The 25714-nt window shown below is 35.9% G+C and overlaps 1 protein-coding gene across 1 annotated transcript in view; it reads right to left on the reverse strand.

Annotated features, from left to right (window-relative positions):
- SLC9C2 (solute carrier family 9 member C2 (putative)) overlaps positions 1-25476 on the reverse strand; it is a 93447-nt gene extending 67971 nt beyond the window's left edge. Inside the window, exons 1-7 of the mRNA XM_069479196.1 lie at positions 25353-25476; positions 23255-23355; positions 21620-21748; positions 11704-11869; positions 8151-8267; positions 7002-7163; positions 1300-1399 (exon numbers count right to left, since the gene is read on the reverse strand). Of these exons, the coding sequence (XP_069335297.1) occupies positions 1300-1399; positions 7002-7163; positions 8151-8267; positions 11704-11869; positions 21620-21748; positions 23255-23355; positions 25353-25476 (899 nt within the window). The remainder of the gene's footprint in view (positions 1-1299; positions 1400-7001; positions 7164-8150; positions 8268-11703; positions 11870-21619; positions 21749-23254; positions 23356-25352) is intronic.
- Between the last annotated feature and the right edge of the window lie 238 nt (positions 25477-25714).

A 25714-nucleotide genomic window follows, 5' to 3' on the forward strand; every position in this document is an offset into this window, starting at 1 on the left:
ATAGGGCAAAGGCACGAGTGGGGGGACCCCAAACCTCATTGCTTAGTTTACTGAAAATTCAGAAGTCATGGAATAACTGAGCGAGTTGAATACTTTTTAAAATCTCTCCACAGGACCTAAAAATTTCCTTACATATAGTAGGATCCCAATAAATACATAATTATTCACACGTACCATTACTTTCTTATATAAATATGTCTACCACTTAACAATGAGCACCTTCTGAGAAGGGTCCTATTTTCATAGCCCCAACCCTAAGATGCAATATCCAGATCACAGCAGACATTTAGAAAGGATTGGCTGAATGGGTAAAAGAATAAACAATTGAGAGAATAGAATAAGTAATTTATAATGATGCTGACAGAAAGCATGACTGAGTTCAGGAACCTGTCTAAATTCAGACACAACACCAAGTGTATGTTCTGTGAACTAGTTATTTCCAAGCTTTTGGATTCAAAAAATCAGTAAAGTTTTATTCACAGACACACAAAAGTGGGATAGTTATAGGTGCCAATTTGACTTTTTTATTTTGCTAAGTAGAAAAAGAAAGTACCATCTTCTATCACTGGAATTTCATAAAAGAAAGGACATTTTGAACAACAGAAAAGTATGAAGGACATCATTTCAAAAGAATGGATAGTCCTTTACATTAAATAAATTAATTTTCATGGGAAAACTCAGGATTATGCCTTATTTTTCTCATTTCGACATTTGCTTTCATCTGACTTGAGAATCTCCACACTAGAATATGATTTGGTGACCAATAATTCTGAACCAATTCTGTAATTCATCATAGTCCCTCAGAGAATGGCTAATTTATTGTCTGAGAAGATCAGCAAATGGTTTTCCCTCTGTGCAGAGATGTCCGCGTGACAATTTGCATCAGCAGGAGTAAAGGGCAGAAGTTTTGCTAGTGCTGCATCTTTTTGCTACTTCTCTTTTCCAGCTTTCCCATAATAGTATACTGTCATTCAGGTACGTTATGAAGGAAACCAAGAGAAAAAGTCTTTATTTTTTTTAAATCTCCACAGTTCAAAGTAAAATTTTATCAGAGAGTTGTGTATATTTAAAAGCACTATAGTCTCTGAGCCACTGATCTTTTATTCATTACAGGAATATCAATTAACGTCAACAATTGTTGGTACCTTAAATTCCTTAAAGATAACTGGTAGCAAAATTTAAAATTTAAAGGTAGAAAAAAATTACCTAAAGGGAGTTTTACTGATGTTCATGAAGGCGAGACTCCTTACGTACTAAACTTCTATGAGATCTCTACCAAGTACATAATAGGAAACTTACTTAGTAATTATGAACTTGATCTTCGGTTTAAAGGTTAAGGAATCTAAGTTCAGTCCTACAGTGACTAAAGCAACAACGCCTGACATTCCCAAAAATTCCACTGGGGAGAAAAAAAAAATGAATAAAATTAAATGCATTTAAATCTATACACTGACGTACTTTATCTTGAGTGAAGAATTGGTAGGAAACTTAAGAGTAGCAGTTCTTGTAAAGTTGCTTCAAGGGAGTGGCCTAATCCAGTAGATCAGGGGCTGGCAAACTTTCTCTGTAAAGGGCCAGATAGTAAATATTTAGTCTTTGTGGGCCATATGGTGCCTGTTACAACAGCTCAACTCAACTTTTGTAGTGCAAAAGCAGCCACAGATAATATGTAAATGAATGAGTGTCCAATAAAACTTATAGACACTGAAATTTGAATTTCACATAATTTTTACATGCCACAAAATAGTCTTCTTTTTTTTTTTTTTTTCATTTCTAGGACATTTATTACTGTTGGAAATTACCTTATTCATTCGTTTACTTTCTTTTTTTAAAAATTTCAGCTTATTATGGGGGTACAAAAGTTTAGGTTATGTATATTGCCCTGCCCCCCCCCCAAGTCAGAGCTTCAGAGCTTCAAGCGTGTCCATTCCCCAGACAGTGCACATCGCACTCATCATGTAGGTATAAACCCATCCCCTCCCCAACCCACATCTGCCCAACACCCGATTGGTGTGATTCCCAAATGTGCACTTAGGTGATGATCAGGGAAACCAATTTGCTGGTGAGTACATGTGGTGCTTATTTTTCCATTCTTGGGATACTTTTAATCCATTTTGAAATGTAAACACTGTTCTTAGCTAACAGGCGGTACAAAAACAGGCATATTTGGCCTAGAGGCTGTAGTTTGCCAAGCCCTGCTGTAGACAATCATTGAGAATAGGGCCAAGGGAAAAATAAGTTTATTAGCCCTCAAGGTGCTCCTTAAGCACCTCAGAAACATTGCCCTACATGTGCTAGCAGTTATGGGCCAAATTCAGTGCTTCCTTAGTGACTGCAGTTCCTGAAGCCTGCTTTTCTTTTACCTGATATAGCCTTCCCTAATTAAAGTTGTAATTCACTGGGCTGTAAACAAAGGTGTAAATGTAGTCTGAGGCAGGAAAACCAAGCATGAAGAATGTCTGAATACCATAAACACCAACAGTCTTAGGCTGCAGAGTCATCGAATAGCACATTTTAAAAAGTCAGACAGAAAGGAAGGGAAAGAACGTGAGAGGAAGGAATGGAAGAGCTTTAGGGCAGGGCAGAGCTGGTTGCTCTTGGAATGCGACCCTCCCCTTTCTCCTCAGTGCCCCTGCATTTAGGAAATAAGTGTAAAACAGTCATGATTCATATAGTTGCTGTGAAGATTGAATTAGAGAACATAAAAAGTGCTTGGCACACTTTTAAAGCAATGAATAAATGATAATCAATATTATTATGCTATTAATTGTTTTATCTTATCACTTTATTGCTTAGTAAATTAATATTGTTTATTAATTTAAAGAGGATTTTATCATTCCTTTGTTTCTCTAATCACCTGAGTTCACTTTAGGCTTCTTTTTATCTACTTATTTAACTGAATGTAACTTAAATAACCAATGACAGCTTGGCACGGTGGTGTGCGCCTTAGTCACAGCTTCCCTGGAGGCTGAGGTAGAGGATCCCTTGAGCCCAGGAGTTCGAGGTTTATAGGGAGCTGTGATCGCGGCTGTGAATCACTACTGCACTCCAGCCTGGGCAACATAGTGAGACTCAATTTTTAGTCTCCAAAAAAGTGATTAATTAATAATCAATGATAGTAAAACCAATGGTGCTGCAAACTGTGAAGACAGGGAAACTGCCTCTCAAAACCTTATTTCCAATTCTCTATAATTAGTATCTTATAAAGAAGGAACAGCGGGAATAATCAGCCCAGTCACAGGCAAGAAAGGGTTGCATGGTTGGTAGACTTTTAAAATGGTAATAAAACTGACTAAAAGTCCTCCTGCTTTTTATTATCTCTGTTCCCCAGAAATTCTAAGTAATGTCACTTGATAAAATATCCCCCCTGCTAGGATAGACCCTCCCCTCTCCCCATCTTGGAATGCCTCTAGCCTGGACTTTTATATAACTCACACTCTTTTTTGAATTATACATCAACGCTCCTAAAGTGCCTTTTGTGCACTAAATTCAAACTTTTTCCATAGGCCGATATAGCAATATCCCTAGGTGCGTCACCTGTCAACCAACCATGCTCCAGAAGCATTGCCTCCTTTGTCGTGTTGCAATGTCTGCACAATTTTGTGACTATATTATTTCATGAAAAAGAATGAATGTGTTGATACGAGTGGAGTGATTTGTAAAAGTCTGAGTTTCGTGAATTTAACACAATAGCAACAAAAATAGAAATTACTATACGTGCTTGGAGAGGTGACTCTCTAACCGCAATCAGATGTTCTCTGGACTGAAGCCAGCTGATGGTGTGTTTATTAGTGAAGGAAAAGAACAAAAATAGATAACTGTGACCGAAATGTTTACATTAGAGGATGTGAAGTGAGAATTTTACCTATGTTTTAGCTTTCTGGCAAGGGAACTTCTCCTAACAGTGCCTGTTTCTGACTTTGCTACCGGGAACTTAAGTGTAAGAGTAAAAGACTTCCTGAGGTGGCTTTTTAATTCCTGATTAAACAACAGAAATGTATTGTCTCACAGTTCTGGAGCCTAGAAGTCCAAGATCAAGGCGTGACCAGGTTTGGTTTCTTCTGAGGGCCACGATGGAGAACCTGCCCCAGGCCTCTCTCTGAGCATCTGGTAGCCTCAGGCATTCCTTACCTTGTAGTTACCATTCTCCCCGTGTCTTTACATCATCTTCCCTCTAGGTGTGTCTGTCCTTGTGTCCAAATTTCCCCTTTTATAAGGGACCCAGTCATATTGAATTAGGGACCATCCTAATGACCTCATCTTGATCATCTGCAAAGAACCTATTTCTAAATAAGTTCACTTTCACAGGTACTGGGGGTTAGGATTTGAGGGAACACAATTCAAACTGTACCAGGAGGCTCCCTAGCAAGCTTCATTCTGAGTAGGGGCACAGTGATGCCTTGAAGCTACAAAGAATCATTGGACAAAATCAGTCCTGACCAAGAGTCCTGCCTTGGGGATATACAAAAGCAGTCCAGAAAGGATCCAGCCATTTTTAATACTATTTTTCATATCATAGGGCTGAGTACTTTCCTATCAGCTCTTGTATGTAAGCCTGAGTGGTTAATGCTAAATTCCTACCTTCTCTCAGTGATTCACACCCTGCAGTAAGACTTACCTAAACAAATGCAACCAAAATAAAGATATTCCCTTTCTGCTGGTAGTAGCTACAATCTCAGAGGCATAAGTTCTAGAGAAAATCATAAATCTCTTTAAGGCCAATACTTAGAGACCTTGTACCTGCTCAGGAAAGTCAGCTGTTACATTTTCGGTAATTGTGGGAGCCAGCTGTAGACCAAAGCCATCCTTGATATTAGCCATGGTGGGTGAATTTATACCATAAAAACTGGCAAACACTACAAATCAGGGCTTTTCTTTATCCCCAGAGAGACAGTTTACCACCCCACCACTACCTAACTCAATTTTCTCATTTTACAGGTGAGGGAACTGAGGCCCAAAAGAGCTAAAGTACTGTGTGAAGTAACATAGCTAGTTGGAGCTAAAGCTAAGACTAGAACCAAGATTCTGGCTCAGTTCTCTGCACTCTATTAAGTCAAAAGTGGCTCATTTGTTTAAAGATCTTATACTCTACAGCTATGTGAATTAAACACTCATAGAAATCAGCTGCAAATATTTTATGATACTGTTTAGTTAGCACAAAATAATTAGACTTCATAATGTTTAAATATATTTTTGGTAAACATTTGATTTGCATTGAATTGAGCTGAACGGATTAAGCTTTTTGGTTGCATACCCAAATGAGCATAAGGAATCCATACTGTTTAACTAGATGACAACCCTATCCCAACTTGAAAAGTTGGATATCAGGACTGGGAATCTTCTAATGTGGAAATGATGTTAAAGACTCAAGAACCCCATCCTATCCCCATGTCCTCAGTTCACGCCCCCATACATCTGATAGGAGGATGCCACGCATTGACTGAAAGTGCCTCCATTTTTCAGAAGTAAAGGAGAAGTGAATCCACATTTATTGACTGCCCTACCTTAAGCCCAGTGGTGTGCTGGTAAATGTTTAAAACCAGCTTTTGGGGGGCATGGGGGAAGAAGCCCTGATTTGTAGTGTTGTAGTGTCTTCCAATTTCTATAGTGTAAAGACCCCCACCATGGCCAATTTCAAACTACCAGCATGATGTCACTTGAACAGAGAGATGGAAAGAGATGTGCATAATGCAGCCAGCCAGTAAGAGCTATCTCCAGCACACCCGCTAAGTGAGTCACACAGCACACATTATCCCATTAGTGCCTGCAGTACCCTCCATATATGAGGTGGTATTATGCCGCTTTTAAAGATGAAGAAACTGAAGCTTAGAGAGGTGAAGTAATTTTCCAAGTCTGCCTAACTCCAAAGCTCTTCAAGGACTAGTATTGGTTTATTCAACCAGTACGTGTTAAATTACTATCAGGCATATGGCAAGCTCCGAACTTAGAAAAGAGAACAAATAAAAAGATGACTAAGAGACAGCCTCCATGTCAAGGAACTCACAGTCTAGCAGAGAGAAAGATTAAATTAAAATTTTTCCTTCAGACATTTAAGGCATCCATAAAAGCTTCACAGGGGGAGAAAAGAAATGAAGAGAGTTGAAGGAAATGAGCCTTCAGTTTCTAAAATTATAGAATATTTTCTATAATTTTACTGATTCAGGGTAGTGAGCAACTCCCAGGTGGCAATTTATCTTTAGAAAAAGCAGTGCTTTGGGGTAACTGAATGAAAAACTCCATCTTGAAACATGAGTTCTTTCATGGATGGAAGTTGCTTCACTGTGTGAGATGAGAGCAAAGGCAGAATTTGACAGTTTGGCCACAGTTACTATGACCCTTGGAGACTGGTTACCGCAGGCCAGTAAACACTTTAATTCCCTGGATTTCACTGAACTGTACTAGCTGAAGGTCCACCAGTGCTGGGCACTCTTAACTCCTGTGATTATTCCACTCTCCTGCTTCTCTTCCAGACGTAAATATACCTGATAGACATATTTATCCAGACAGAAATATACCCTCTCCTTTCCTGCCTACTAGCCTCAGGTAAGAGCCGCCATTTCTACAGTCTTTTCAATTTGGTATCCATTGAATTAAAGGCTGTTGAGCTGGAAAAGACCTCAGGAGCATCTCTTCCAACTTTGTCCTTTTTACAAAGAGGTTGCTCGGGGTCAGAGCAGGAATGAGCTCAGTGTTGGTTCTTCTTCCAGGAGACTGACTTCCGGTGACTATACATAAGGTCTAAGGCAGAGCTCAAAAAGAATAAGAAAGTAACCACAGAGAAGACTGCAAGGGGAAGGGACATGTAGTTGAAATAAAGAGGATATTAAGAGAGACCAGGAAAGAGAGAGAGGTGGCAGTAAGACAACATGACAAGACACACAGAGGGCCCACAAAAAGAAGGAGATGTGAGAAAGAAGTAACTGGATTCAAGATCAGGAAAAAATAAAGATATGTAAAGCTTACTTTAAGGACAGCATTTTTTGTATTTGTTTCTGCCTTACCAATGTAGAAAGTCATGTACACCATTGAAAAGCAGAGAATGATATCAGTCAGCACATTGCTAAAAAGGTCAGTCAATATAAACTTAATGATTTTTGCACACCAATTTCCGAATATTATGCTTCCAAAAATGTCCACAGTGAGTCCCATGATTACAGGTAACTCTAGAAAAAAACAAAAGAAGGAAAGAGAAAATAATAAACAAAAAGTTGAGCTATAACTTTGCTTTCTTTTCATTAATGGCATTTGGGACTGTGCACTTTGGTTTGCTCTTGAGATTTTGAGTGGGGGCCTCATTCTGCAGCAGATGGGAGTGTCTCTGGAAAGTCTGGCAAAAGAGGTGTGCTGTGTTTTTTTCCCCCTTTCTTCTCTACTAATACCACCCTTGGAAACCTAGCAAGGCCATCTCCCAATGAGTTTTTGCCACAGGAATCTGGCTATTGTCATTTCTAGGACCAGATTCTCCAGGACTACATGAACCATTCTGCTTTCACCCTCAGATTTTAATCCAGGACCACACTATTTCTCATTGAGATTCAGACTGATACAGGAAAGAAGTAAATCTGAAGGAGGTGACACAACTGTGCATGTGTGCACACATGCATTTATGCATATTGAGAGAGACGAAATCATTAACATTCTTTCCCCCTTAATTTCCAAGAAAACACATACAGTCATACCTCTGATATCCATGGGGGATTGGTTCCAGAAGCCCCTGAGGATACCAGAATTGAAGATGCAAGTCCCTGATATAAAATGACATAGTATTTGCATATAACCTACAGCACATACTCCTGTACATTTGATTTAAAAGTATGATGATTTAAATCTCTAGATTACTTATAATACCTAATACAAGGTAAATGCTATGTAAATAATTGTTATACTGTATTGTTTTTTAATTTGTATTTTTCTGTTGTTGTATTGGGTTTTTGTTGTTTATTTGTTTTCTAAAAATTTTCCTTCTGTGGTTGGTTGAATCCCTGGATGCGGAAGGCTGACTATAATTGTTTTCTTGGCACCTGATGTATCATTTTAATTGGTCCAAAAGTAAGGTATAGGGAAAGCAGCAAAGTTAAGACATCTTGAATGTATTTTAATTTTAATGAGAATGATTTTAGAAAATATACAGACAAAAAAAATGCTCTTACCTGTAAACCTAGAAATGGGTATTGAGTTGCTCCGAAAAATTCCAAAAAAAATGGATATGAAGCCACAAATGATCAATGATTCTCCTTTAATGACATCAATATACATTTTAGAAATGCCTGGAAAAAGAAACATAAACTATAAATGATGTTCTTGCACAGGAAACAAAGAAGAGATGGGATAGGATAGGAAAAAATAATTTTAAAAAAAAAGAAGAAGAAGGAAAAGAAGGTAACATGACTGGGATGGGACTGAAAGAAAATTACAATCACCATTTTTAAATTTCTCCATTTTGCCTCTGTATTTCCAATGGCAAAGGAACACGGCCCTAGCACTCCTTGTATTGCTCATTGAACTTCAGAAACAGGCAAATATGTCTCAAGGTACTAAGTGTAGCTTGAATCAGACTCCAAAACAATCTCATTTTAGAAGTACAAAATATGACCCAGCAGTTCTACTCCTAGGTATATACCCAAGAGAACTGAAAATGTATGTCCACACAATGATTTGTACATAAATGTTCATAACAGCATTATTCACAATAGTCAAAATGTAGAAACAACTCAACGTCCATCAGCTGATGAACAGATAAATATGTAGTATAGTCCTACAATGGGGCATTATTCCTACACAGAAAAGAATGAAGTACTTATTGATACACGTTACAAAGTGAACGTTAAAAACATTATGCCAAGTGAAAGAAGCCAGACACAAAAGCCACATACTGGTTTGATTTATATGAAATATCCAGAATAGGCAAATACATAGAGAACAAAATAGGTTAGCAGTTGCCAGAGGCTTGAGTAGATGCCACATCCAAATTTCCATCTGATGTCATTTTCTTTCTGCTTGAAGGACTTCCTTTAACATTTTTTGTAGTGCAGGTCTGCTGGTGATAAATTCTTTCAGTTTTTGTATGTTTAATAAAGTCTTTATTTACTTTTGCTTTTGAAAGATATTTTCACAGAATATAGAATTCTCAGACGGCAGTATTTTTCTTCTAGTACTCTAAAAATGTTGCTACACCATCTTCTGGTTTGCATTGTTTCTGAAGAGAAGTCTGTTGTTATTATTTTTCTTCCTCCAAATATAATGTGTCCTTTTTTCTGGCTACTTTTAAAATTTTCTCTTTATCACTGGTTTTAAGGAATTTGATTTTTATGCACCTTGGTGTAGTTATCTTTGTGTTTCTTGGGCTTGGTGTTTATTGAGCTTCTTGAATTTGTGGCTTTAATTTTTAATCAAATTTAGAAATTTTTTCATCTATATTTCTTCAAATATTTTTCGTTTGTCCCTCTCTCCCCTTTCTTTTGGGGATTTATACGTTAGGTCATTTGAAGTTATCCACAGCTCACTGATACTCAATTCATTTTTTCCAGTCTTTTTCTCTCTGTATTTTATTTTAGGTACTTTCTATTGTTATGTCTTCAAGTTCACTAATCCTTTCTTCTGCAGTACCTAATCTGCTGCTATTAAGATAAATTACAATCATCTCATCTTACTACTTGTTACCAACTTTTACTATGACAGAGGGCATCAAAATACTGGTTAAACACATTGGGAGATTATTAGCACATTTGATTTATCTGGTGGAGAAATCCTTTAACTCTTCTCTTAGATTCAGTAAGTTAACTGCAGCAAGTAAACTATAAGATTTGGTGTATAAAGTTTTGGGTTTGACTTACACTTATTTTTAATAGTAAAATACCACAAGAATTACTCTCTACCTTCTTTATTGGCTTAACATGGGACTATCTTATGTTGATTCATTGTAAAACCTGGAAAAGGAAAGAATAAAACAAAAAACCTCTGTAATTTCATGACCCAGATATAACCATTTTAACACTGAAGTTTTTTTTCTGAGCATATAATTCTTTTTATTCAACTGAGATAATACTAAAACTTTGTATTTTCTTCTTTTATAAGATCCTCTTCCAGATTTGCTTTAAAATAAAAATTATTTGGGTCCTATGTGATCTTTTAAAACAGGTAATGAATAGACAAGTTCCTTTTAACTTCCATAGGAACATCCACTACATTTTTCAGGGAGCCAATCCATCTCAGATTTAGGTTGTACAAGTTTTACAATGCACAAGGGCACCTCATCTGAAAAAGCACCATTAACATTGTAGAAGCTGTAGTTTTATATATTATGATAATTTAAGGCATAAGGCAAAAAGTAGTTGTTCCTTTAAAAAATTAATATAACAATTCGATAGAAGTAAACTGCTTTGAAGGACCATTTATCTAATTTATACAAAGGAACTATATGGTGGTCCAGCCAACATCAAAAATAAGTGAGAGTGATTTTCCACATAAAAACAAGTCAAATTTGTCCTACCAGGAAAAAATGCTACTGGATCCAGAACTCATATACTAACTGAGTGTTAGTGACATAAAGAAAATATCAACTAAGAGCCGACCAAATACCTTCATTAGTTTGTCTTAAAGAAAATAGAAGCCTTTCTACTGCTCTTTGGAAAAAAAACTTTAAATTGAAACTGCAATAAATAACATTGATAATTTATTATAACAATTTACAGTTAAGAGATTGCAGAAAAGGGAGTGGGACAAGCGTGAGGTAATAAAACAAGGGCCCATAAAAATGGCTAAAAAGAGAAAGACAGGTAAAGGAAAGACAGAAAAAACATTGTTCAGGGGAATAATGAGAAAAAAGAGAACAGGATCATACTCTTTGAGAAATATGATTACCTTGAAACAATTTCAAACATCACCACAAAAAGTGCCTGAAACCCTCCTACGTTTTCCCAACTGTAGGTATAAATGGGTATAAAAATAGGAATATCACATGCTGGAAAGGTTGGAGGTTTCTCACTCCAATAATAAGGTAATATATTTCTACTAAATACAACCGATACTTCTGATATTTCTGAATCAAAAACAGAAACCATAGCATCTAACCTTCTCATGTTATACTGCTGTGTTAATAAAACATGACAATAGGAGGCTATTTCAGAGCGGAATCATCTTATATCTTACCAAGTAAGATAGGAAGTAGTGCAGGACCCCAAACCCTCTTGGGAATCAGCTTTTATTGAGTAATATATTTGAGAGCCAGACTAAAACTTACTCCTTTTCTTTGCAATAAACTACTGGCCCCCTCTGCCACCTGCCCAAACCTTAGCCATTCCAAAATGAAGGCAGCTCTAACAAGAGGTAGCAAGGCTTTGGAGAAGTCTTGCTGGGGGTCTTTATTTCTTCTCTGAACTGGTAAACAAACTCATCAACTTAGAATCTCTATCTTGTGGCTTAGAATTCACTGGAATGGAATAAGAATGCCAATTTTTATCACCCTCTAGAAAGGTTACATTTTCTTCTTAAAAATATCCTTTGAGATTATAATTGATGCTGTTTATCTCAGATCCTCAGTAGTTATCTTATTTGCACTGTCTCCTTCAAGTCAAGCAATGCTTCATCCCCAAGAAGAGCACAAATTCCTACTCTGCTTGGATGCACAATTCATGCAAAAACTAATAATCAAAAAAATGTATCCTTATATTTCAAAGATAAGAGAGAGAAATAAATTTGACATACCAATAGTTTTCATTGAAGCCACAGAATGAATAGGATCTATAATGCTGAGGGTGATGCTAAAGAGCAGGCAGGATTGCAAATCCCATGAACTTTTATTGAATACCAGAACCATATACCCAATTATGATGAATGCTATAAAAAAGCTAATTAATCCAGTACACAAGACCTGTGAACGAATTTGTAACATAGTATTAGATTTAAAGTCTAAAAATGGCATGACTGCATTTACTTTTGTCCCAAGAGTCAGATATTGGTTATAAATTATATGCAATTACTCTGGAAAATAACTTTAAAAAATATTCTAGTTTAACCACCTGCCTCTAAGAAACCAGCCCTTTCAAACAAACGAAATTCTACCTTCTTGTTAAAAAGACTGTTTAAACTCTCTTTCTTGTTACTTTTCCAGTTTAATAGTTCTCAATATCAAAATGTTCTTAAAACAGAATACAATTTCTCCTGCTTCTATATAAAACATATCCTGGTTTAACCTCTGTGGAAAGTAACATGGAGATACCTCAAAGAGCTAAAAGTAGAACTACCTTACTGGGCACCTACCCAAAGGAAAAAAAGACAGTCTATAAAAAAGACACCTGCACTAGAATGTTTATAGCAGCACAATTCACAATTGCAAAGATGTGGAAACAAACCAAGTGCCCATCAATATATGAATGAATTAATAAAATATGGTATATGTATACCATGGAGTTCTACTCAGCCACAAAAAACAATGGTGATCTAGCACCTCTTGTATTATCCTGGATGGAGCTGGAGCCCATTCCACTAAGTGAAGTATCACAAGAATGGAAAAACCAGCACCACATGTAGTCACCATCAAATTGGTATTAACTGATCAACACTTACGTGCACCTACAGTAGTAACACTCATCGGGTGTTGGGCAGGTGGGAGGGGGGAGGAAGGGATGGGTATATACACACCTAATGGGTGCAGTGCGTACCGTCTGGGGGATGGAAACACTTGAAACTCTGACTTGGGTGGGGCAAAGGCAATATATGGAACCTAAACATTTGTACCCCCATAATATGCTGAAATTAAAAAATAAATAAATAAAAATAAAACATATCCTGGCTTCTTCAGTGTTGAAAGTAAATCGTTACTGACATATTATGTCTAGTACATTACACAAATTTATATACCAAGGCACTAAAATATTCAGAGAAGATTCTCCCTTAACCTTTTATTAATTATAAAACAAATATTTCTACAATAAGGAGGAGAGAGGCCATAAAATGCTTCAGATTAAGTGATTCCCACAGTTTGTAATTTCTCTGAACACATTGTTTATGCCCAAGTATAATAAAATATTTATTTTCCAAAATTATTCCTTAGGGAAAAATAGTTGTATTATTCAACATTCTTATTTTCCATCTCTGTCTTTTGTTCTACTTTCTGTAAGACTTCCACAACTTTCCCATTAAACCGTTTTATTGAATTAGTTCATTTCAGCTATCATATTTTCAATTTTCAAGATATCTTTCTGGTTTTGTTTCTTTTTATAGTATTATGATCTTACTCCTTATTGTTTCTCTAAGGCTATTAATTATATATATTTGGAAGTTTTCTTCTATCCCCTATTTTTATCACAAGTGAATGTTTATTTTTTTAATCAGCCTACATCATGCTTTGATGAATGTTGGTGTTATCAAATGTTTTCTCTGTATCTATTGTGATGTCATATGGCTTTTCTTCTTAAATCTTTTAAGAAGATGAATTACAAAAGAGATTTTTTTTAATGCTAACTTTGTAGTTCTGAAATAAACACAAGTTGATCATGTTTTTATTATTCACATGTCACTGAATATATTTGTGCCAAAAGTTGGTATAGAATTTTTCCAACTATGTGAGTGAGATTGGCCCATAATTGTTCTTTCTCTTACTATTCCTGTCTAGTTTTGGTGTTAAGGTTAAACAAGCTTTATAAAATAAGTGTGGGAGGGTTTCATCTTTTACTTTATCTGTAAGACATATGATTGGAGTTATCTTTTATATTGATTCACAGAACTTATATTTAAAATAGCTTGGGTGTCATATTTTCCTTTTTGGAAGATTTTTATCTACCAAGTCAATTTTTTAATGGCCATGAGACTGTTTAGGTCTTTTTAAATTCTAGAGTAAGTTTTGGCAAATGACATATTTTTAGGAATTTTCCGTTTTATTCAAGTTTTAAAACATTTTTTGCTGAATCACAAAGAAAAGACATCAAAACTAGAGGGATGCAGTTAAAGCAGTGCTTAAAGTGCTTAAGGTAATGCTTATAATTGTAAATGCACATATTAGAAAAGAATAAAGGTTGAAAATTTCAATGATTCAATTAAACAGATTAGACACTACTAAAGAAAAAGTAGTGAATGGGAAGTTGAATTTGAGGAAATTACATAGAATACAGCACAGAAAGATAAAAGAGAATTAAAAGCCATGGAGAATATGATGAGAAAATAACATACAACTAATGGGAATTCAAGAATGAAATAACGGGCCGGGCGCAGTGGCTCATGCCTGTAATCCTAGCACTCTGAGAGGCCGAGGCAGGTGGATCGCTCAAGGTCAGGAGTTCGAGACCAGCCTGAGCAAGAGCGAGACCCTATCTCTACTAAAAATAGAAAGAAATTATCTGGCCAACTAAAATATATATAGAAAAAATTAGCCGGGAATGGTGGCGCATGCCTGTAGTCCCAACTACTCGGGAGGCTGAGGCGGTAGGATCGCTTAAGCCCAGGAGTTTGAGGTTGCTGTGAGCTAGACTGATGCCACAGCACTCACTCTAGCCCGGGCAACGAAGCGAGACTCTGTCTCAAAAAAAAAAAAAAAACCAGAATGAAATAACAAAGTATAGAAAGTATTCGAGATAAGAGCTGAAATGTGTCTAGAATTGGTGAAATATATTAATCCTCAGATGTGGGAAGCAAAAGAAGTCGCAGTATGGATAAAGAAAAAGATACCAACACCCAGAACATCACAGTGAAACCATAGTAGTACCCCCTTATCTGCAGGGGATGTGTTCCAAGACCCCAGTGGATGCCTCAAACCAAGGATAGTACCAAACCCTATATATGCTATGTTTTTTCCTGTACTTACATGCCTATGATAAAGTTTAATTTATAAATTAGGCACAGTAAGAGATTAACAACAGTAACTAATAATAAAATAGAACAATTATAATAACATGCCAGCATCACTACTCTTGCACTTTGGGGCCATTATTAAGCAAAATAAGGGTTACTTGAACCCAAGCACTGCAACACCTAAACAGTCAATCTGGTAAGTGAGATGGCTACTAAATGACTAATGGACAGGTAATGTACACAGAGTGGATACACTGGACCGAACAAAGGATGTTTCACCTCCCGGGAAGGATGGAGTGGGATGGCTCAAGATTTGGTCACACTACTCAGAAAGGCATACAATTTAAAACTTATGAATTGTTTCTTTCTGGAATTTTCCATTTAGTATTTTCGAACTACAGTTGACTGCAGGTAACTGAAACCCTGGAAAGCAAAATCATGGATAAGGAGGGACTACTGTACAGAACACCATAGAAAAAGAGACAATCTTAAAAGGGAGAAAAGACTGGTGCTTACAAAAGAATGACAATTAGACTGATAGCAGTTGTCTCAAAAGTAACAATTAAGCTCAGCTGTTATTCAAATTAAGGCAAAATAAACACATTTTCAGAGAAACAAAGACTACTAAACAAAGATAGATGAGTACTCACAGACCTTTAATGAAAAGGATACAAAATTACAGCTAGAAGGTATTAATAGATAGGACCAAGTTCTAATGTTCTATACCACTGTAGGATGATTATAGTTGACAATAATATATTACATAATTTCAAATAGCTAGAAGGAGGATATGGAATATTCCCAACACAATGAAATGATAAATGTTTGAAATGATAGATATGCTAATTACCCTGATCGGATCACTATACATTTTATGTATGGAAACATCACTATGTACACCATAAATATATACAATTATTTTATGTCAATTTTAAAAATAAAATTTTTTATTTTTTAATTTAATTTAATTTTTTTGTTTTTGGAGACAGAGTCTCATTCTGTTGCCTGGGCTAGAGTGCCATGGCATCAGCCTAGCTCACAGCAACCTCAAACTCCTAGGCTCTAGCAATCTTCCTGCCTCAGCCTCCCGAGTAGCTGGGACTATAGGTGCATGCCACTACGCCTAGCTAACTTTTTGTTTCTATTTTTAGTTACTTGGCTAATTTTTTTCTATTTTTAGTAGAGATGGAGTCTCGTTCTTGCTCAGACTGTCTTGAACTCCTGACCTCAAGCGATCCTCCTGCCTCGGCCTCCCAGCCTAAACAAAATTTTTTAAAAACCACTAAAGCAACAATACAGGGAAAAGGAAGCTGAATCCAGAAAGATGGAGTAGGATGCAAGAAGGAACAGTGAGCAAAGAAATTAAAATTAGTAAGCACATGGATGAGTGTAGAGAAGCATTAGTACCTAAAACATTTATAATAGTAATAATAACGATGACAACTAATTTCAGAAATGGTAGTCCTATGTTAATAATGTAATAAAATATAAGATGAGAAAGGATGATTGAAGTTAAAGCATTCTGAAGTTCCTGCATTATTTAGAGAAAGACAGATACATTGATTTAGGTTTAGACTTGTTAAATCAAATGTGATTATTAAAAATTTTAGTTTAAAAAAGTATGAAACCATTAAGAAAATTGCATTGTTTAGAAATATAACAATTCTGGCTGCACTTAACAGAAAACAGCACTTACAGTGTCAATAAATGGAGATTTTGTTTTTCTCAAATAACCTTAAGTCCAGAATAAGCAAACTTATGCTGGTAGGGTGGCTCCCAATGCCCTCAAGGACCAAGGCTGTTTTTTCTCTTTTTGTTCAGCCATCCTTAGTACATGTTCTCATGTTCACAACCTCATAATCTCAAGATGGATATTCCTCCTCCAGCCCACTGGAGGGCTCCAGGCAGAAAGACAGATAAAACCAAGACCAAAAAGCACGTGCCAGCTGATTTGGCCCCCTTATTAAGGGCTTTCTAGAAACCTTATCTGGCAAACTTTTGTACACATTTCATTGGCCAAACAGACTTCTTAGGCTACCATAGGTGTAAGGGATGATGTGAAATATGGTCTTTTGCAATGGACCTTCTGTCATACCAAACAATAAATAGTAAGTTTTTGTTAGTGAGAAAGAAAGGGAGAATGCATATTGGATAAGTAATCAGAAGTGTCTGCCACAAAAATAAAAGTAGATTATAAAATTTTTGAACAAGTAGGAAGAACAAAAGGGAAAAAGAAAACTGAATCAATTTGATTGAGAAAGGGAAGAATGAGAAAAAGCAAAGAAAAAGCATGGTAAATACAAAGTACAACATAATATGAGAGAAAAAAATCCAAATACTTTTCTCTTTTGATTTTTTAAAATCTATTTTTAATTTACAAACAGTAAAATTCACTCTTTTGGTGTACAGTTATATGAGTTTTAATAAATGCATACAGTCATGTAACCACATCAACAATTAAGAAAGAAAACATGGCTGGGTCTAGTGGCTCACACCTGTAATCCCAGCACTGTGGGAAGCTGAGTCAGGAAGACTGCTTGAGGCCAGGAGTTCAAGACCAGCCTGGGCAACATAGGGGGAACCCAGCTCTACAAAAAATTTAAAAATTAGCTGAGCGTGGTGGCCTGTGCCTATAGTCCCAGGTGCTCAGGAGGCTAAGGCAGGAGGATTGCTTGAGCCCAGGAGTTCGAGGCTACAGTGAGCTATGTCCATGACACTGCACTCTACCCTGGGCAACAGAGCGGGACCCTGTCTCAATAAAAAAATAAACAGGTCCATCACCCCAAACATTTTCCTCATGCTACCCCTTTGTATTCAATTCCTCCCTCCACCTCCAGTCTTTGGCAACCAATGATCTGTTCTCCAGATCTATGGTTTTGCCATTTCTAGAAGGTCTATGCATGGAATTATACAATATGTATGGACCCTATTGAGTCTGGCTTCCTTCTATTAGCATAATGCATTTTAAATTCTTCCATGTTGTGCCCATCAATCCTCCATTCCTTTTTTATTGCTGAGTAATATTCCATAGTAAGATGTTCCACAATTTGTTTATTCATTGACCAACTGAAGAACATTTGAGTTGTTTCCAGACTTTGAGATGATAAATAAAGCTGCTATAAAGATTAACATAGAAATTTTTACGTGAACATAAGTTTTCATTTCTCTTTGGTATATATATATGTATATATATATATATATATATATATGAGTGAGATTGCTGGGTCATATGGTAAATATATGTTTAACTTTATAAGAAACTCCCAAACTGTTTTCCAAAGTGGCTGTACCATTTTTCATTCTCACCAGCAATGTAAGAAAGTTCTGTTTTCTTCACATCTTCACCAGCACTGGTATTATCAGGTTTGTTGTTATTACTGTTGCCATCTAATAGGTATGCAGTGGTATCTCATTGTGGTTTTATTAGTATTTCCCCAATGACTTATTATGTTGAACGTCTTTCTAAGTGCTTATAGTCCATCCATATATCTTTCTTGGTGTCTCAAATCTGTCCAAATCTTTTGCCCTTCTAAATTTATTTTTAATCACAATAAATATTCATGGACTAAAACTAGTTTAAAAAAAAACAGCAGAGATTCTTAACCTGGATAAGATAAAAAAAAATGCAACTGTATACTATCAAAAGACATCTAAACATAAGAACACTAAAATCTTGAAAATAAAAGGATGGAAAAATCATAGCAGGCAAATACTAACCAAAACGAAGCAGGTATAACTATAGCAATACCAGACAAAATTGACTTAAGGCAAAAAGCATTATTTGGGATAAAAGGGTACCTAAATAATGAGAAAAAAACAAGTAGAAAAATAACAGTACTTGTAGATACTTAATAATTAGCCTCTATATAAAGTAAAAATGAGTAGAATTTCAAGGAAAAGTTGATAATTCCACAGTCATAGTAGAAACTTAGATTGAGCAGAAAAACAATATTGGCAAAGATATATAGAAAAATGAACTTCATAGTTAAGAAAACAATCTGGTGAACAAATGTAGACTCCTATACTCAACAATTAGACAATATACATTTTTGTAAAGCAAAGACAGAACATTTGGGAAAACTGATCATGTACAAGGCTACAAAGCAAATATTCACAAATTACAAGACCTAATATACAAAACACATTCTCTAATTGCAATGTGATAAGAGAAATAATAATAAAAGCCACATTTGGAAAATCTAAGACAACTTCTAAATAATTAATAGGTCAAAAAAGTGTATGAAAATCTAGAATTAGATGATAATGAAAACACTACAATCAAAACATGTGGGATGCCACTAAAAAGAAAATTTAAAACCTTAAATGCACTAAATACAAACAAAAAAGCTAAAAGTCAATCAACTAATGTTAACTCAAGATGTTATAAAGAATCAAATAAAACCAAAGAAAGTAAAATATTTTCTGAAAAGACAAAATAGTTCAATACCATGATTAAGAAAAAAAGAGAGAAGGCACAAAGAACAATCTTTGCAGTGAAAACAGGAGCAAATCTACAGATACAGTGGGATGAAATTAGACGTGGTACTAGAATCCAGGTTTTGCCACTTATCAACTTTGTTTGTGACAGCTGAGCTTCAGTTTGCTCAGATACAAATTGGAGTTGATATTTACTCCGATATTTACACTGAGACTGTCTAGTCACAGTGGTCACTCAGCAAATACTAATTCCTTCCCTCTCTCTTCAACTCTCTTTAATTATTCGTTCGGCAAAATGAAGAGGGCAAAACTAGAAATGTGCAATCTGAAAATTATTCATCTTCTATATAGACAGTCATATTCTCTGTCAACATGCATAAGCAAGAATTGACCATAATTTGTTTTAAAATGTGTTCCTTCAGGCTACAAAATTAATATACACAAATCAGAGGCATTTATATATGCCAATAACAGTCAATTGGAAAACCAAGTTAAAGACTCAATACCCTTCAAAATAGCAACAAAGAAAATAAAATACCTAGGTATACACCTAACTAAAGAGGTAAAGGACCTCTATAAGGAAAACTATGAAACACTGAGAAAAGAAATAGCAGAACTTGCAAATAGATGGAAAAATATACCATGCTCGTGGATCGGAAGAATCAACATTGTTAAAATGTCTATACTACCCAAAGTGATCTACAGATTCAATGCAATCCCTATTAAATTACCAACATCATTCTTCACAGACGTAGAGAAAATAATTATACACTTTGTATGGAATCAGAGAAGACCCCGTATAGCAAAAGCAATTTTAAGCAACAAAAACAAAATGGGAGGTATTACTTTGCCAGACCTCAAACTATACTACAAGGCCGTGGTTCTTAAAACAGCCTGGTACTGGCACAAGTACAGGGACACAGACCACTGGAACACAACAGAAAATCCAAATATAGATCCATCCTCATATAGTCACCTAATTTTTGACAAACCAGGAAAGAATATACTCTGGGGACAAGAATCCCTATTCAATAAATGGTGCTGGGAGAATTGGTTAGCCACTTGTAGAAGACTGAAACAGGACCCACAGCTTTCACCTCTCACAAAAATCAAATCACGGTGGATAACAGACTTAAACCTTAGGCGTGATACAATCAGAATTCTAGAAGAAAATGTGGGAAAGACTCTTACAGACATTGGCCTAGGCAAAGAATTTATGAAGAAGACCCCCAAGGCAATCACAGCAGCAACAAAAATTAATGAATGGGACATGATTAAATTAAAAAGCTTCTGCACAGCCAAAGAAACAGTCACGAGAATAAACAGACCACCTACAGAATGGGAAAAAATTTTTGCATACTACACATCAGATAAAGGACTGATAACAAGAATCTATTTAGAACTCAGGAAAATTAGCAAGAAAAAATCAAACAACCCTATCAAAAAGTGGGCAAATGACATGAATAGAAACTTCTCGAAAGAAGATATAAGAATGGCTAACAAACATATGAAAAAATGTTCAACATCCCTAATCATCAGAGAAATGCAAATCAAAACCACAATGAGATATCACTTAACCCCAGTGAGAATGGCCTTTATCAAAAAAACCCAAAACAACACATGTTGGCGTGGATGTGGAGAGACAGGAACACTCATACACTGCTGGTGGGACTGCAAACTAGTGCAACCCCTGTGGAAAGCATTATGGAGGTATCTTAAACAGATTCAAGTAGACCTGCCATTTGATCCAGCAATCCCATTATTGGACATATACCCAAAGGAAAAAAGGTCATTCTGTAACAAAGACACATGTACTCGAATGTTTATAGCAGCACAATTCACAATTGCAAAGATGTGGAAACAACCCAAATGCCCATCAATACATGATTGGATTAGTAAGCTGTGGTATATGTATACCATGGAATATTACTCAGCTATAAGGAATAATGAAGATACGACATCTCTATGGTTCTCCTGGAGAGAGTTGGAGCCCATTATATTAAGTGAAGTATCCCAAGAATGGAAAAACAAGCATCACATGTACTCACCAGAAAATTGGTTTCCCTGAACATCACCTAAACACACATCTGGGAACGACACCAATCGGATATCAGACTGAGGTGGGGGGAGGGGGGAAGGGATGGGTGTATGCCTACACAATGAGTGCATTGCGCACCGTTTGGGGAATGGTAACGCTTGAAGGTGCTGACTCGGGAAGGGGGGGTGGGGAAGGGAGGGATATATACCTACATGATGGGTGCAACGCGCACTATCTGGGGAACAGACATGCCTGGAGCTCTGACTTGGGGGGAAAGGCGGTACATGGGCAACGTATGTAACCTGCAATTCTGTATCCCCCATAACAATAAGATGAAATAAAAAAAAAATGTGTTCTTACCTGCCAAAATATATTCTTGAGTACATAATAGTCCACATCCAAAGCAGCCGTAAATATAATTAAAGGTAAAAAAAACGAATAAAGTGAAAAACTTGGTGTTCTTAGAAGAGGATAGACAGCTTGGTGCACCTAAAGTAACAAAGACAAACAAGAAATTAGTTCACTGCCATTTTCAAGTATTGGAAATTAGGTTGATGCTATGTCAATCAATATAAATTTTAGAACATTCCAGTTTGCAACTAATGAGAGATTATCTGCAAGGTTGATCCTGGGAGTCTTGGGGTAGATTTATTGCTCTAACCATCCAGACAGGTTTTATATATATTTATATAGTCCTTTATATGCAGAGAGAGAGAATTGTGTGGGTTTTGGCTACATGAACGTTGCTTGTGGTAGGGAACCAGTATTTTCAAAAGTGGTATACTTACCATTGGTGACACCAGAAAAAATTTTAGGTGATTCACAGGTAAGTATTTTTTTTATTTGACTGTTATATGTTTATTTTAATTTACAATAGGCAGGGGAAAGAATCTTAAACAAGTACTTGTGGTTTCACAGACAGTTGCTTAGGATTTAAAATCTTTTAGTGAGTCAGTAGAGAAAAAGCATACATAGATAATAGTACAGATTGTATTTATAAGACATAAATCATGAAGGTTGTACATAGATTAATGGTAAATATAACAACAGTGATTAAAGTGCTATAAATATTCCCTCCTAAAAAGTTTATTTTGGCCCAATGAATAGTTTAACTTTCATTCCTTGACCTCCCTGTGCCTCAGTTTCCTCATCTGTAAAATGGGAATAGAGTACCTACTTCCACTGGGGTGCTGTGAGAGTAAATGATTTAACTGAAGAGTTAATAGGCTAATAAATTAATAAACACAAAACACTTAAAAGAGCCTAGCACATAGTAAACACGCAAAAGATGTTAGGTGGTAATAGTGGTGGTATTTCAGAAGATTAAGAAGAGGCTTTTACAATCCTAGATGGGTATGAGCATTATCTCCATTTTTAGAAAATAAAGGAATGAGTGAAGGCAAATTGTTATTGATCTCATTGCTATACAGTTGAAATTAGGAGTTAATACTAAGTTGATAAATTAATGGTTTTTTTCTTGTACCTATAGTGTATATTATATGATACGTTTTGTTATTGATTGCATTGCTATGCAGTTGAAATCAGGAGTTAATACTAAGTTGATAAATCAATGATTTTTTTTCCTTGTATCTACAGTGTATATTACGTGCTGCATGTTTTACATTGAATCTAGCAGTTAAAAAAGAATAACCATGCCTCATAATGAAAATGACTAGTGGTCTCTACAGGTATTAAAAACAACAGCAGGAAGAAGCCTATAGTATGTCCAGGGGAAGAAAACCAGAGCAAGGCTTCAAAGGCAGATGCCAAGGAACCCAAGAATACAAACAAATTTTCCTCACTTTCAAATTACTGCTTCATTTTCAGTTTCCCTAGTTTATGTGTGGTTTTCATTTTCAAAATTTTTGATATCAGGTGAAATTTTTAGCTGCTCATATAAAAAAAATTCCATGCTTTAGGGGATGAGGTAGGATTGAACCTTGTTTTTGGTATTTGTCCTTTAATTTATTCTCTATTTTATTGTACATACAATACCTCAATAAAATCGTAGGCCAGTCGTCCTATCACAAATCCTGACAGAGAAAGAACTGTCAAAACAAGGACGTCAGAATTCTTTATATATGTCCTCAAAAGCCCTAAAGAAATAATGTGTGTGTTATTTAAACATAATTTATAGTTTCAAAATGATTTCACTAATATTCCTTCTCTCTACTTATTTAAGCGTAAACTTCTGAGTGTCATATCATATGGATAAATAATTGACAACTGTTACAAATCTATCTCTAAAGAACAAGACACACATAATGAGGCATCTCTAACAAGTGAATCTGGAAAATATTGACGTTTCAACAGTGTCCCACTGGCCCACCCAGTGACATGCTAGGATCACTGTATGGGTATCTTAACAATAGATCTGATGGCAAGAAATTATAAAAAGCCAAACTTCATATCTACATAGTACATCTTATATTAATAATCACTCATCCTAAGCTACAGCAACATATGTTTTATAATTTTCCTAAAGCCAGAAATACATTTAACTAAGCTCTAACCATAAAGAAAACTGCCTTTATGAGACAAGTAACAAATGGCACTTATTATTCCCTATCTGCATTTTCTTGCTTTGAAACTCTCTACTCTTTCCAAAACCATTCATTTCGTTCACTCCAGAGGCAAGATATAGGACGAGATTCATTGACACCCTAGATTCTGCATTTGCTACCTTCCAGTTATGGGTTAAGCCAAATCAGCAAATATTTATTGAATACGGATGGTCCTGACTTAAATGATGCTTCAACTTGTGATTTTTCAAGTTTATGATGATGAGAAAGTGATACACATTCAGTAGAAACTGTACTTCAAGTATACATACAACCATTCTGTTTTTCACTTTTATACAATATTCAATAAAATCCATGATTATACGTTATTATAAAATAGATTTTGTGTTAGATGATTTTACCCAAGAGTAGACTAATGTAAGTGTTCTAAGAGATTTTAAGGTAGGCTGTGTTAAGCTATGATGTTCAGTAGGTGTATTAAATGCATTTCAACTTACAATATTCTCAACCTATGATAGGTTTATCAGGACATAACCCCATCATAAATTGAGGAGCATCTCTACTTCTTACGGGTAAGACCAGATAAAGAAATGTTTTTCACACTATTTCTGCAATGCCCTTTCCTCCTGGAGTACTTGTCTCTATAAAGGATCTAGAGCTAGTGAGGTTTTTGGTCATCAGCATCTTGTGAGACCAAAAGGGACCAAAGTCATTAGTAAGTATTTAACGACCCCCAGAGAGAGCAATTTCACTCCTTGATACAGTGGATAAAATTGAAGAAGTTCATTAGGCTTTATTATTTGTTCCTTGATAGTCTTCCTAGTTCAAGAAAGGATTTTAAACCAGCTGACATCTTTCCCAAATAAATTTTCTTTTACAGAAGTCTAGAAAGTTTTCTCTAAAGTTGAATTGTGGAATAAAGCACCTGTGTTGTTGAATATGTTACTTTATCTACATGAATATCATTCCCTATTCCTGTTGAATTTTTAATCATTGTTTAAGAGGCCCTTATTTGTGAAGCCTTTCCTAATTTTCTTCTGGAGGGTGGGGTGGGTAGTTCATCTTTCCTGAAGAAAAATCACATCAAAAGCCATAATGAAACAGATGAAATTAATGACATCAGTTATGTCAATGGTAAACTGTATGTCTGGGCTCTATTTGTCTATTTGCTCCAATTATCAGTCAGGTCAGGTCTGGCCAGGCAGGCTGTATAAGGCTCTCCCTCCTCTGGTGACCAGAGAATCCTGACCATACCTTTAAAGTTATATCTACCACCTTGCATTTTTTGTAATTATTTGTTCACCAATGTCCCCCATAAGAGGGCTGCTCAAGCTTAAGGACTGCCACATTCTCCTTACATGCCTACCACACTGCCATGCTCAGCAAATGTTACTAAATGAAGAATTATAGCATAGATGCTACTTATAATTAAATGACGCTAGACTGACAGCATTCACTCACATCTTATAGCTTCATTGAGCCCCTTCTTTTGATGTAGTTGTGATCACTTTCTGCACTGAGAAGAGGTTCAAAGGACAGAGGAGAGATAAATTTCAAAAACAACCACTTACCTCCCCAAACAACAATGAAACATACAAGTAATGTGAAATATTCCTTTTGAACCAGGTAGTCAGCTGGCCTCCCGCAGAGTAAATCAGGTTTTTTATCATCTTTTTGTGACCAGAAAGATTTCATTTTTGCCACTGCTTTTCCAGCCCTAACTTGATGGATTCGTATGTGTTATTATTGGCACTTTCACTTTTGCAGACTAACCTGTAATAATATGCAAAAAGAACATGAGACCTACCAGGACCCAATTCATCCACACTCTTTCTACCTAAGATTGCACCACACTGAGATCTGAGCATGTCTCTTCTTGTCACAGAGCACATCTTAATACCTCTTGCTCCAAAAACATTTTATAGGAACACTG

This window comes from Eulemur rufifrons, chromosome 8 (genome assembly GCF_041146395.1).
Source record: "Eulemur rufifrons isolate Redbay chromosome 8, OSU_ERuf_1, whole genome shotgun sequence".
NCBI lineage: Eukaryota > Metazoa > Chordata > Mammalia > Primates > Lemuridae > Eulemur > Eulemur rufifrons.